This window comes from Rhinolophus sinicus, chromosome 13 (genome assembly GCF_057876585.1).
Source record: "Rhinolophus sinicus isolate RSI-liver-muscle chromosome 13, RSI-T2T, whole genome shotgun sequence".
Lineage (NCBI taxonomy): Eukaryota > Metazoa > Chordata > Mammalia > Chiroptera > Rhinolophidae > Rhinolophus > Rhinolophus sinicus.
Window position 1 is genome coordinate 46857688 of NC_142513.1, and position 14185 is coordinate 46871872.

Below are 14185 nucleotides of genomic sequence, written 5' to 3' on the forward strand. Positions count from 1 at the left end.
TCACTGTCATAAAGGTGTCACTTGGTGAATAGAGCTTCTCAACTTTGATGCAGTTCATTCTATCAGTAGGTAGGTCTGCTCGCCAGGAAGTCTCCAAGTTCTGTTCTTCAGGGTCGTCATGTGTAGCGTCCCTTCACCTTCGGGAATAAATGGGCTTGCTGACTTCCACACGCACTACTCATAGACCATTTATCATCCTGGACTGTTGTCTGGGATTCCAGACAATTTAAGGAGAGGGACTTTAAAAATACCAGGTCTTCCAACACACGAACTTGATGTATTTCTCCATTCACTTAAAACTTTAAAGTTTTCTCTAGAATTTTTGGTAGCATTTTTGCTTAGAGGTCTTGTATGTATTTTGTTTGATGTGTTCATACATGTTTTTATTTTTTGATGCTATTACAAATTGTTTCTCTTTAAATTTTCATTTTCTGATTGTTGCTAGTAGATAGAAATGCAGTTGATTATTTTATGACCATGGATCTAGCAAAAGTTAGGTCAACTTTAGTATTTGAAATGGTTTTATGAATGTTGGTTCTTAACTTGTATTTTGTTCCTTTTTTTTTTGAAGTGAAGTAGAAGTTGTTTACCTCTTTTTTTCCAGTAAATGATTTGCAGAGATAGCTTTCAACCCACAGTAATTATTAGCATTACTCATTCTTCTTGTGATTATGTGTTTGTGACTGAACACACATGATGACACTGTTTCTTTGTTCTTTGACAACAGCAGCTCCAGGTGGTTCCGCTGTTCGGAGACATGCAAATAGAACTGGCGCGATACATCAAGACCAGCGCCCACTATGAGGAGAACAAATCTCGGTAGGAGCATGAGCTTCTCAGGAAGCGGTCCGGCAGTGTTCTCATGTGGCTCTGTAAATGCGCTCTTACCTCAGCTCGTGATGACACCTCTGAGTCCTTTCTCAGCTCGTGATGACACCTCTGACATTCTCAGCTGTCTGGTCTGGAACTGAATACCGGATCCCCTAGCCCTTGCCCCATGTGGCAGTTTACATTTAACTTCATTAAAAAATGCCATTGTTTTCCTTTAGAACAGCCACATTTCAGATATCTCATGGGTAGTGGCTGTTATATTGGTCAGTACAGATACAGAGCGATTTCTTTATCCTAGAGAGTTTTGGTCGAGAATATAGATGTGTAAATAGATTTTCTGGGCCCAGAGGTGTGCAGGTAAATGCTTAGCAAACAGCTTGGGGGTGGGGCGGGATGTTTGCAGGTCTCTTACAGGTTACAAAAGCATCACCCCCAGGCCAGATCCAGCCTAGGCCTTTTTTTTTGTAAGACCTCTCTAACTAAGAATGGTCTTTACATTTTTTATTTTTATTTTTAAGATTTTATTGGGGAAAGGGAACAGGACTTTATTGGGGAACAGTGTGTACTTCCAGGACCATTTTCCAAGTCAAGTTGTTGTCCTTTCAATCTTAGTTGTGGAAGGTGCCGTTCAGCTTCAAGTTGTTGTCCTTTCAGTCTTAGTTGTGGAGGGTACAGCTCAGCTCCAGGTCCAGTTGCTGTTGTTAGTTGCAGGGGGCACAGCCCACCATCCCGTGCGGCAGTCGAACCGGCAACCTTGTGGTTGAGAGGATGCGCTCCAACCAACTGAGCCATCCAGGAGCTTGGCAGCTCAGCTCAAGGTGCCGTGTTCAATGTTAGTTGCAGGGAGCAGAGCCCACCATCCCTTGCGGGACTTGAGGAGTGGAGCCGGCAACCTTGTGGTTGAGAGCCCACTGGCCCATGTGGGAATCGAACCGGCAGCCTTCGGAGTTAGGAGCACGGAGCTCTAACCGCCTGAGCCACTGGGCCGGCCCGGTTTTTACCTTTTAAAAGGGTTGTTTTTTAAAAAAGGTGACAGATGTGACAGTATAGCCCACAGATCCTAAAGTATTTCCTTTCTGCCCCTATACTGAGACAGGTGGCCAACCCCTGCCATCAAGGGTCTGTAGCTCATAATTATAGATGATAAATACACAATACTTATTCTAGTTCCGAATAGCCAGGTGAGTCTCACAGGTGCTTTTGTTGACTTTCACCAAACACCTATACCTGTAGCCACCCCGTTGCTACAACTCCAGTGTCATTTTGAAAACCTCATTTCTGTCTTGGTGTGTTTACTTGGAGACTGGCAAACTTTTTCTGCAAGCCTGAATTGTAAACACGTGGTTTGTGTTGCACCGTCTTCTTTGTGTTTTAACAACTTCTTAAAAGTGTGAAAACCATTTTGTGCATTCTGGGGCCGTACAGACTCTGGAAGCATTTGGCCTATGCTGTCGTTTGCCAAACTCGGCGCTAACTTATTTCCTAATAAATTTGCCATTATATCTGCTATGCGGCCAACAGACAACTTCTCACCATCTGAGTTACATGTGTGGAGCCAAAACCTCTTCCTGCTTCAGCACCAGCTCAGGCTCTGATTGGAGTTTATGCTGGTTTCCATGGTGTAAATAGTCCCACCATAACCAAGTTCATGCTAACCACTTGACGACTGTAGCTAGAAGCACGCCTTTACAGAATGCTTTCACCCTGACAGGTTCAGAGCAGAGGCAATGGCAAAATCGGTACAGATCGGGACACGATGACTATAGCTTATGTCTTCTTTAATATGATTTACTGCAAGTCGATAGCATTGAATTGGTCATTGTGGGCGTGTTCAGCAGCCACCTCTCGGGTGGAAGAGCTGTTTGAGGCCTGCGGGGTTAGTGGGTTGGGTGTGTGGAGGGCGGACCTGGCACAGGGCCAGGGCTGTACCTGTGCGTGCTCACTGCGCTGGCTCCAGGAGCTGCCGTGGCAGCTGCAGGCACAACTGTGTCACCCGCCTGTAGCAGAATCAGGTTAGAGAGGGGACATCACGCCCATCCTCTCACCAAGTGGGAACTGCATTCCTTCCCTTCGTTAAAACGCCGTGTGCGTGTTGGTGCTGCCCACGAGGCAGCCGCCCACTGACCCCAGGGCCTGGGCTTCCTGCCTGAGACCGCCAGCAGTTTTCATTCTTAGTAAACTTCTTGCCCACTCAGTTGTGTGTTTGCTGCTGGAACGGTGTCGTGCACACCACCTAACCTCCAGGTGATGGCTCTTTTCAACTCTCCCAGTCAGGATGAGTTTTGTTCCCGAGTCCGGCTGCCCTGCTTTCTACTGTAGCTTACGCTTTCACATAGGAGTAGTAGACTAGCATCCGCTTGGGCCGGCAGTGATGTGTCAGGGTCCTCGGTCAGCTGCCGCTCTCGGTCTCTTAGAAAGTAGCTTCTTAATGAAGGAGAGGTTCGCATTACTTTTCCAACACAGATAAGAGGAGGTGGGGCAGAGCCCCTGCTGCGGGACGTGGGGCCGGTGGCTGGCTCCTCCCTGAGGGCTCCGCCTCCCCCACAGTGGGTGGCTGTCCTGTGTGTCCCCGGCTGCCCCAGCCTTGCCCCCTGGGGGTGACACGTTTGCACTTCCCCACCAGGTGGACCTGCGCATCGCCCAGCAGCAGCCCCCAGTACAACGTCTGCGAGCAGATGGCCCAGATCCGTGACGACCACATGCGCTTCATCTCCGAGCTGGCACGCTACAGCAACAGTGAGGTCAGTGCCCGTCGCCGCCCGCCACCCAGGGCCCTGCGCTGGCACTGTGCTCTCTGCGCCCACGTACTGACTGTAATTGCTTCAGAAACATAGATTAGTGCCAGACACTTAAGTGGTGGCCATCGTAATGGACGAGGCTGAGCAGGTAGCATTGTCTGCATGTGTTCAGCTGTACAAAACTTCTTTCTCAGGGAACGTAATAGTGATCCCAAGAGAAAGGACTGAGGAGAGACCATGAATTCAGTGGCTGTCTTAGTCGAGCCCCATGTTCTTAGCTGCTGGGGGAAGGTGCAGGCGTGGGAGGGCACCGGAAATGGAGTGGTCCTGACTGGTGGCCCCTTTCCTGTCTGGAGAGAGGACGTCCTGAGGCCAGAGGTTCTCAGAAGGACCATTAACATTTGGGGGGAGGAACTTTGTGCGTTGGCCCAACCCCATTGCAGGATGATGTGCACCCCGTCCCCACACACCAAACACGAGTCATCATATAACCAAAATGACAGACAGCCCGATGCCTCGGGCACTGTGGCCACCCCGGTGGGTGGCCAGCACAGTTGTGAGGATAGAGATGGGGGCAGCCCCCCGGGAATTATGGGCAGCTCACACACAGTAGAGCTGATTTGTACGCTCGCAATCAGTGCCTTTGAGTGTGCGTGGCTCCTGTCTGGGTGTCAGCTGCAGAATAATAAGATGATGGTTTAATGAGGAAGAGATGTATCTTCGAATGCTTTGCTCAGTTTATTTTTAGACATTTATGGAGATCTGATCCACCCACTTCAATTGTACAACTCAGAGTTTTTTAGTATATTCGGTGAGTTATGCACCATCACCACAGTCCAGTTTTTAACATTTCAGTACCCACGAAAGCCATCTGTACCCATGAGCCTTCAGTCTGCGTCCTGCCATTCAGACCCGGTCGTGTGCTTTCTGTGTGCGCATTTCATTTGCCTCTTCTGCACATTTCATATAAATTGATACGTGATCCTGTGACTGGCATTTTTTACTAACATAATGTTTTCAAGGTTCATCCATATTGTAGCTCATATCAATTTTATAATTATTTTATGGCTCCTTATATCAGTTTTATGGTTTATAATTATAACAGTTTTGTGGCTGAATGATATTCCATTGTATGGACACACCACATTTTGTTCATTTGTCTGTTAATTGGACGGCATTGTGGTTGTGAATAGTGCTGCTGTGAACATCTGGGGACAAGTTTTTCTGGGGGCATGTTTTCACTTCTCTTGGGTAGATATGGAGAGTGGAATTGCTGGGTCATATGGTAACTCTGTTTAATGTTTTGAGGAACTGCCAGACTGTTTTCAAAGTGCCTGCACCATTTTATATGCCCGTTGGCAGTGTGTAAGGTTCTGATTCTCTGCATCCTCGTCAACACTTCTTACTGTTTTTTTGTTTGTTTTTTCGTTTGTTTTTTCTGGCCACCCTAGTAGGTGTGAAGTGGTATCTTGTGGTTTGGATTTGCGTTTCCCTAATGACTAATGACACTGAGTATCTTTACATGTGCTTATTGGCCAATTGTATGTCTCTAGAGAAATGTCTGTTCAGGTCCTTTTGCCCATTGTTAATTTATTTACCTTTTTCACTATTAAACTGTATGAGTTCTTATATATTCTAGATACCAGTCCTTTATCTGATATGTGATTTTCAAATGTTTTTTCCTGTTCTGTGGGATGTATTTTTGATTCCTTGATGGTGTCATTTGAAGCACAATTTAAAATTTTTGATGTAGTCCAATTCTATCTATTTTTTCTTTGGCTGCTATGCTTTTGCTGTCACATTGAAGAAACCACTGCCTAATGCAAAGTCATAAAGATTTACCTCATGTTTTCTTCTGAGAGTTTGGTAGTTTTAGCTCTTACATTTAAATCTATGATCCATTTTTAGATTTTTTGAGTGATATGAGGCAAGGGTCCAACTTCATTCTTTTGCATGTGGATATTCAGCTTTCCCAGCATTATTTGTTAAAAGGACTATTCTTCCTCACAGAAGGCACCCTCAGCACAGGTCAGTTGAGTGTGCGCCTGTGTCACTGCAGCATTATTTACAGTTGCCATGGAAACCAGGTGCCCATCTGTAGAGGCACAGATAAGGGAGGTGGGGAACATGTACTCCTCACGACCTAAGGTGGGGCAAGCTGTGCACGCGCATCTCAACACTGAGCCCTGGGACCTGCAGTGCCTACGGCAGCTGTTCTCTTTGCCCCGCTGGGCGCCCGCCACCGGGGTCCAGTGGTTTCCGTGTTGGCCCCCTGTGCAGGCTTGGGTGTCACCATGTCCCAGTGCCTTTGGGGAGGTTCCTAGGGGTAAACACCAGATATTCCTTCTGGCCATGGGGTCACTGCTTGATGCTGCTGTCATGCTCTAGGTTGTCACAGGGTCGGGCCGCCAGGAGGCTCAGAAGACAGATGCGGAATACCGGAAGCTCTTTGACCTGGCACTGCAGGGCCTGCAGCTGCTGTCCCAGTGGAGCGCTCACGTAATGGAAGTGGTAGGCCCCGCTCTTGCTTTCTGGAAACGTGGGAACTAAGGCACCTACCCCTCAGTTGCTTACAGGTGTCTTCCTTACAAAACACATCAAGAAATTGACTAAATGATCATTTTTCTGCATTAACTGTGGTCCTTGGATCAAGAACAAATTGGCTTTTTACCTTTGGCACAAGACGACATATCATTTTAAATATAAGAAACTCAACATGTATTTCATTTATGTGTGTGTGTTTCTTTTAAAATTTATTAATAGAATTAAATTTGTACTGTTTTGATGATTTTTAATTCTCATTTAAAAAATTTTATTAAATTTATTGGGGTGACATTGGTTAGCAAAATTATATAGGTTTCAAGTGTACAATTCTATAATAGATCATAATTTTCATTTTTTTAAATAGCATTTTCTCTGTGGAATTCCAGCCTTCAGTTTCTTTGGTTTACCATTAGTGAAATGGTTTCTGATGCTATATAAATATTTGGATACCTTTAGATCCTAGAAGATTCTTTTGTGTATTTTGGTTAGACAGAAATTTTATATTGGATGAGTACATGGTCATTTGAAAGGCTAATTCTTTTTTTTAAATGGTGATGAATGCCTGGCCTCTTAGATATTCCACACAATATCCAGGCCACTTCACCTGAAGCCACATGGACGGAATGTTGTGTGGTTTTATGGAGATGGATTCTGTGGGTGCATGAGAGAGCGAGGCGCACACAGTAGGGGCTGCCCTGGGTAGCTTGGTGAGGGGCACGCCCGTCAGCCCATCAGTTCCACATTGGGCATTCATGTGGCTCTCCCTTCTCTCTGACCACACCAGTACTCGTGGAAACTTGTGCATCCAACGGACAAGTACTCCAACAAAGACTGCCCCGACAATGCCGAGGAGTACGAGCGCGCCACCCGCTACAACTACACCAGCGAGGAGAAGTTCGCCCTTGTGGAGGTGCGTTTGTCTGCTCTTTCCTCCTGCGTGGCTCTGGCCGCAGGCTTCCCTTCAAAAGCTGAGGCAGAAACATGAACAAACTGCACGTTTTATCTTGTTGCCTCTGTGTAGGGCACCCTTTGCGTCTGTCACCGTTGTCAAAACAGAAGATAAAATAGGTTGTGGGTTACTGGTCTCTGCGTTGACAGCTTCCCAGGGGCAGCTCTGGGGCCTGTGAACAGGGCACAGCTTCTTGGTGTGGGGACACAAGAGGCACGAGAAGCCACCCTGGCGTCTGAGAGTAAAGAGCCCCCCAACCCCCAATTTGGGGCTGTGGAGTGGCCATCTCTGCTCACATGCCTGGCGCAGTGGCCTGAGGCTCTGCAATGTCCCAGGAACCTTTTGATGAACAGTTTCAGTGCCATCCAGTTTCTTTCCTTTTGTATTTGTACTTTTTCTGCCTTTTCTAAGAAAGCTTTGCACGCTATAAGGTCCTGAAGATGTGCTTGCCTTCTGGATGTGTTATTATCTGTTATTCTGCCTTTGACATTTAAAGCTGAAATTCCCTTCCCCGCTGCTGTTGTGAATGAACTGACCACTCCTGGTGGCTGTGTTTCTACTGACTTCTAATCCGCTGGGCCTACCTGTCTCTCTTTGGCCTACCTAACACCCCTCTGTCTTAATTACTGGAGTTGATGTTGCATCTGGTAAAGAGTTCTTCAAGAGTTAATTCTTCTGGTCCTTTGTATTTTCATATAAAGTTTAGAATCATCTTTTATATCCTAGTGAAACCTGGTAGAATTTTATTATTTTTTTTAATAACGAATTTACCCTCTTAATTTTTTTTTTTTTTTTTTTAAAGATTTTATTGGGGAAGGGGAACAGGACTTTATTGGGGAACAGTGTGTACTTCAGGACTTTTTTCCAAGTCAAGTTGTCCTTTCAATTTTAGTTGTGGAGGGTGCCATTGAGCTTCAAGTTGTTGTCCTTTCAGTTTTAGTTGTGGAGGGCGCAGCTCAGCTCCAGGTCCTGTTGCCATTGCTAGTTGCAGGGGGCGGAGCCGACCATCCCTTGCAGGAGTCGAGGAATTGAACTGGCAATCTTGTGGTTAAGAGCCCACTGGCCCATGTGGGAATCGAACCGGCAGCCTTCGGAGTTAGGAGCACGGAGCTCTAACCGCCTGAGCCACCGGGCTGGCCCCTTGGTAGAATTTTTAATGAGGATACAAATAAATCTATAGATCATTTTAGGGAGAATCAACAAATTTAGAATATTAAGTCCTTTATAAATATGGTATATCCCTCCAGTTGTTTAGATTTTCTTTAATGTCTCTTTTACAACCTGTATAAAATTCCTGCACATTTTTTGTTTAGCTTTATTTTTAGGTGTTCGATGGTGGTATATTTTAAGATTTTTCTAAATATTTATCACTGGTATTTAAAATCTAAATTATGTTTTGCATTTTTCCTTATATCTACCAGCTTGTCTAAGCTCACTTATAATTGTAATAAATTATTCATAGATTCTTTTGGACATTCTATTTACATAATCGTATTATCTAGAAATGGCAGTTTTATTTCTCTCTTCGTTCTATTTTTTTTTTTTTAAATGCCCTGGGTAGGATCCCTACTCATTAAATCGGAGGAGGCACAGGCCTCCTTGTCCCATTCCTCCTCTCAAAGGAAAGCTTTCGACATTCCACCACATAAGACATTGGCCGTAGGTTTCTTGTAGCCAGCCTTCATCAGATCAGGGAGGTTGCCTTCTATTCTTTGCTTGCTAAGAGATTTTATCATGAATGGATATTTATTAAACGCACTGCATCCATAGAGGTACTCCCATGACCTTTTTATTCCATTAAAGTGGTGAACTTACATTGATAGGATTGTTTTGATCAGGTTTGAAGTTACGCAAGCCCCTGAGGTTACCAGCATAAGTGCAGCTTGATCATGTGTTACCTTCTGTGTATTGCTGGGTAGAGTTTACTCATCTTTTGCTTAGGATTTTTGCATCAAAGTTAATGAGTGAGAGTGTCTTTTAATATTACTTTTTTTTCATATTTTATTTTAGAGCACTTAGATATACAGAAAATTGCAAAGATGGTATAGTGAATTCCCATGTACCTCACACCCATTTTCCTTTATTATTAATATATTAGTTTTGTTACATTTTTAATAGACCAACATTGACATATTATTATTAACTAGAGTCCAGGCTTTATTTAGACTTCCTTAGTTTTTCCGTAACGCCCTTCTGAGCCAGGATTCCATGTCACATTTAGCTGTCGTGTGTCCTTGTGCTGCTCTGGGCTTTGACAGTTTCTTAGACTTCGCTTGTTTGTGATGGCCTTGAAGTTTTGAGGAGCACTGGTCAGGGATTTTGTAGAATGCTCCCCAGTGCGGATTTACCTGATGGTTTTTCATGGTTAGACTGGGGTAATAGGTTTTGGGAAGGAGGACCGTGGAGCTGAAGTACTGTTTTCATCAAGTCCCATCAGAGGTACATGAGCATGGCTCATCCCTGTTGGAGTTCACTTTGATCATGTGGGTCACTTGTGAAGTTACCTACACCTCCCACCACCCCTTTTCATGGTCGTGCTCAGCCCACGCCTGCGGAGGGGGAGCACTGCTTCTTCGTAACTTTCCACTCTGACTTTTTGGATGTTAGCGTCATCCGATGACTTGTGGCATGCTCCCTGTTTTCTGTTGTGTGCAGTGGTTTGTGTGAGGTGTTCTTTCTCCCTTATGTGTTTGCTAGCATTTACCGGTGAAGCTTTCTCATTATGGGATGGGTTTTGAAACATTTAGTTTCTTTACTGTATATAGGCGTATTCAGATTTATATTTCTTCTTGTATTGGTTTTGGTAAGTTGTATTTCCCAGGATTATCTAAGAATCTTTCTACATTTTCTTAATTTTTGGCATACAGTTTTTGATAATAAATGCTTATCTTATTTTGGTAACAGGTTGTTTTCTTCTAGGTAGTATACAATTTACCCATTTAAAGTGTAAAATTCAGTGCTTTTTGGTACATTCATTGAGTTGGCAATCACAATCAAATTTGAAACATTTTGGTAAAACCCCATATCCATTAGTAATCACCCCCCATTCTGTCCTCTCTTCAGCCCTAGAGAACCACCAATCTCTCTTTCTGACTCTTAGATTTGCCTATTCTGGACACTTCATAAAAATGAAATCATATAATATGTGGCTGTCATTGGCTTCTTTCACTTAATATTATGTTTTCAGGCATGTGTCAGTATTTCATTCTCTCCATTGTCAAATAATACTCCTTGCATGGATAATATCACATTTTATTTATCCATTTATTAATATTAGCTCGTAGGCATTTGTGTTCTTCCTAGTTTTTTACTGTTATGAATTATGCTGCTGTGAACTTTTGTGAACAAGGTTTTGTGTGGCCATGTTTGCGTTCCTTTTGATGATACACCCAGGAGCGGATGTGCTGGGTTATATGATAACGCTGTGTTTGACATTTTGAGACACTGGTTCTCCAAAGTGGCAGCACCATTTTACATTCTTGCTGGCGGTGGACGAGGGCCACACTGCCCCCACATCCTGGCCAGCACTCGTTATTGTCTGTCTTTTTGATTCTTGCCATCTGACTAGATATGAAGTGGCATCTCACTGTGGTTTTGATGTGCATTTTCCGGACAACTAATGATGTTGAGCATATTTTCATGTGCTTATCGACAGTCTGTATATCTCCTTTGGAGAAAGGCCTATTCAGACCATTTATCAGTTTTTAATTGGCTTGTTTCACTTTTTATTATTGAGTTCTTTACACATTTTAGGTACCAGTTCTTATCAGGTTTGCAATATTTTCTCCTATTCTGTAGGTTGTCTTTTCACTTTCTTAATGGGATCTTTTAAAGCGTAAAGTATTTAATTTTGATAAAGCAATTTTTTTTTAGTTTTTCCTTTTATTGCTTATGGCTTTAGTGTCATATCTTAAGAAGCCATTGCCTAACCCAAGTCACAAAGATTAACTCCTGTTTTCTCCTAAGAGTTTTATAGTTTTGCCTCTTCTATTTGAATGTGCGATCTATTTTGAGTTAATTCTTTTATGGTGTGAGGTAGCGGTTGTGTCAGGGGTCCTCAACACCACCCTCAGGCCGGATTTACCAGAAGGACTCAGAGCACTAAGTAGCTGTTCTATTCAAGGTTAGGATCCATTACAGCAAAAGGATACAGATTAAAACAAGTAAAGGGAAAAAGCACGTGGGTGACGTCCAGAAGAAATCAGGTGCAGGCTTCTAAGTGTCCCCTCTGGATTTGCATGGATGTGCTTAATTCTCCCAGCAGTGATGGGTGACAGCAGTGCAAAGTGCTGCCAGCCAGGGGTTTTCCCCTGAGCCTCAGTGTCCAGGGCTTTTCTAGCGGTTGGTGATGCAGGCACGTCACACGTGCGCGATTGACCTCCGCTCCTCAGACTCTGGAGACCCCGTGTTCCAGGAGCTCAGAACTCAGTTTCTGCACGTCAGCTGGGCCAGATGTGAAGACAGGCCTTTCTTGGGCATGTGCAGGGCCTGGTTACTCCAGGCTTGCCCAGAGGCACTGTGCATGAGGGGCAGCAGCCTTCTGGGCGTGCTCAGGCCGCCTGAGAAGGAGCCGTCTCCTGTAACCCGCCAGAAAGCCATGTGTCCCCACAGGTGATCGCCATGATCAAGGGCTTGCAGGTGTTGATGGGCAGGATGGAGAGCGTGTTCAACCATGCCATCCGGCACACGGTGTACGCCGCCCTGCAGGACTTCTCCCAGGTCACACTGCGGGAGCCGCTGAGACAGGCCATCAAGAAGAAGAAGAACGTCATTCAGAGGTCAGCCTCCCGCACTCAGCATCCATTGCTGGAGTTTTGGATTCGGTTTACACAACAGTTGAATTATCTTTTCATAAATATGCTCAGTGCATTTATCTTTAACCTCAGACAGCCTCTTAGTGAATTCCCTCTGAGTGTAATGTGGTGGGACCGATTATTAACCTGAACAGCCTACAGTAAACCCACTGCAGTGTCCATGGGATCGGGAGACCAGGGCCAGCGGTGTGCTTATGTCGGGGCAGTGAGGCGGCGTCTCCGAAACCATCCGACAATTCTGACCCAGGCCTGCAGGGACATGCAGCGTCCCATCTGCCATCTTAAAGGGTGTCGTCCTCAGTATTTTTTTCCATTTCTTTTGGCTTCTCATGCAAACTGGTCAAAAGCTATGTGAATATTGCCAAGATCCTGTGGCAGTCTTGAGCTGGTTTTCTCTTCGTGTTGAGCCCTTTAGATAAAGTTGTCTTTCCCAGACATCTACGTGAAATGAAGCTTACAGGGGCTAGCAAGCATGTTGGTTTCATTTTGTTGCTTTATAGTTGATGTGCTTGTCACCTGGCATGGTCTGATTTTTAGCATTAATTAATGCTCATGCTTGCCCTGTGGGAGGCTTTGCACGTGGGAGCGTGCAGGTGGCCTGAGAGTGACCAAGGTGTTACCTAGAACTGTCCCCAGGAGGTGATGAGGGTGGGTGCGGGCACGTCTGCTCCCAGTGTGCTGTCTGTGGGTGTCGTTGGGGTGGAGCCCTGTGGGATGGTGACACATCCCAAATGAATAGGAACACGGGCCCAGTCCCCATGCTGTGTCAGTGACATCACGTTCCTGGTAGAAAGCGGGGCTGGCACAGAGAGGCTGAGTGTCCACTGTCTGAATGGATGCTTGTGGTCTGTCCTGCTGCTCTTAGCGGGACTCTGTGTTCAAAAGATAAAACATCATTTCTGGGTGAATTGATGAAAATTGCAACTACAGCAGAGCTTCTGGGGCTAGTAATGTCCCCAAGAGAACAATCTATTTTTAAAATTTCGCGTTGGCCTGGCCCTTTACCTTGTCCCCCCACCGCCCCCAGACTGGGGTGTTCTGAGAGCTGTGTGAGGCAAGCAGGTGCTGTGACTGGAAGAGCCTGATGGGTCAGTACTGCGTTGCCTCCCGTTTAGTGTCCTGCAGGCCATCCGGAAGACAGTGTGCGACTGGGAGACGGGGCACGAGCCCTTCAACGACCCAGCCCTCCGCGGTGAGAAGGACCCCAAAAGTGGCTTCGACATTAAAGTGCCCCGCCGCGCCGTGGGACCCTCCAGCACACAGGTTCTTGTCCTCCGAGTGGGTAGCCCTGAGCTGGGGGGTTGGTAAGCGAGGCTGGGGGTGAAGTGACGTCACCTGTGAGCTCGGGCAAATCAAGCACTGCCTGTGTCTTCCTGCCCATGTGGGTCTGGAGCCTTAGCCAGGACACCCTGTGACTCTCGGATTTGGTCATTTGCATGCAGAACTTAACTTACTGCATCAACTGCCGTCCGCAAAATGTGGGTGAGAGTCTGTGTCCGTAGTTATACTGTTTCTGGGTGGGTGTTTAAGTGCATGGTTATACTTTTTACCTTGGGCCTAAAAATATCGTTCCTAAAGATAAAACTTGTGGAAATTTTAAAAATGTGGCTTTCGTGTGTCCCCTGTCTTCAGCCACCACCACTGTTCTCTGTCTGGCACGCTTGGGCCCCCCCCCCCCCCCCGCCCCCCCCAAGCAGCTTCCTTCTGACTCACACCTGATAATATGCCCTCTACTTTCTCCTCCCGTTTTGGGACTTGGTCCTGCTTACTCACCACATGTCCGTTGGGGGCTTTTGTCGCCTCTTCTGCCAGTCTTTCAGAGAATTTCCAGCAAAGCACGCTGCTGGCTGTGTATGGAACCGTTCAGTGTCTGGGAGGAAAGCCCTGACCACCCCAGAGCACCTGGTCCCTGGCCTGTGCGACGTGCATGTGCCCTCCCCACCCTGTGCCCCGTGATGCGTGCTGTGTGACTAACGGCTCTCCCACTCTCCCCGTCTGTCCGTGTCTAGCTGTACCTGGTGCGCACCATGGCGGAGTCCTTGAACTCCGCCGAGCTGCTGAGGCAGCTCAAGTCTTTGGGCATGGAAAGGCTCTTGCATGTGGTTAACGCGTTTCTGAGGCAGTCCTACACCTATCCGCCCCTTTTAACCTTTGGTGGTAAGACATTGTTTGTTTATCTCGTTGACATTCGTGGCACGGAGGTGAATTGCTCCGCTGCAAGTTCTTCCTCCCGGCGGCAGCAGCTGGCCACGAGCCGGGCACCCTGACCCTGGAGCCGGCGCGCGGCGACTGCTGCTCCAACCGGCTCT

The 14185-nt window shown here is 46.2% G+C and overlaps 1 protein-coding gene across 4 annotated transcripts in view; it reads left to right on the forward strand.

The window, feature by feature from the left end:
- The window catches only part of CYFIP1 (cytoplasmic FMR1 interacting protein 1), a 59984-nt gene that overhangs the window by 19635 nt on the left and 26164 nt on the right, over window positions 1–14185 (forward strand). For 3 of the 4 annotated variants that reach the window (XM_019753209.2, XM_088789305.1, XM_074317257.1), the window contains exons 10-15: window positions 728–819; window positions 3455–3572; window positions 5958–6080; window positions 6898–7023; window positions 11674–11840; window positions 12992–13139. In XM_019753209.2, the coding sequence (XP_019608768.1) occupies window positions 728–819; window positions 3455–3572; window positions 5958–6080; window positions 6898–7023; window positions 11674–11840; window positions 12992–13139 (774 nt within the window). The remainder of the gene's footprint in view (window positions 1–727; window positions 820–3454; window positions 3573–5957; window positions 6081–6897; window positions 7024–11673; window positions 11841–12991; window positions 13140–14185) is intronic. The other variant, XM_074317258.1, reaches the window with a different exon arrangement.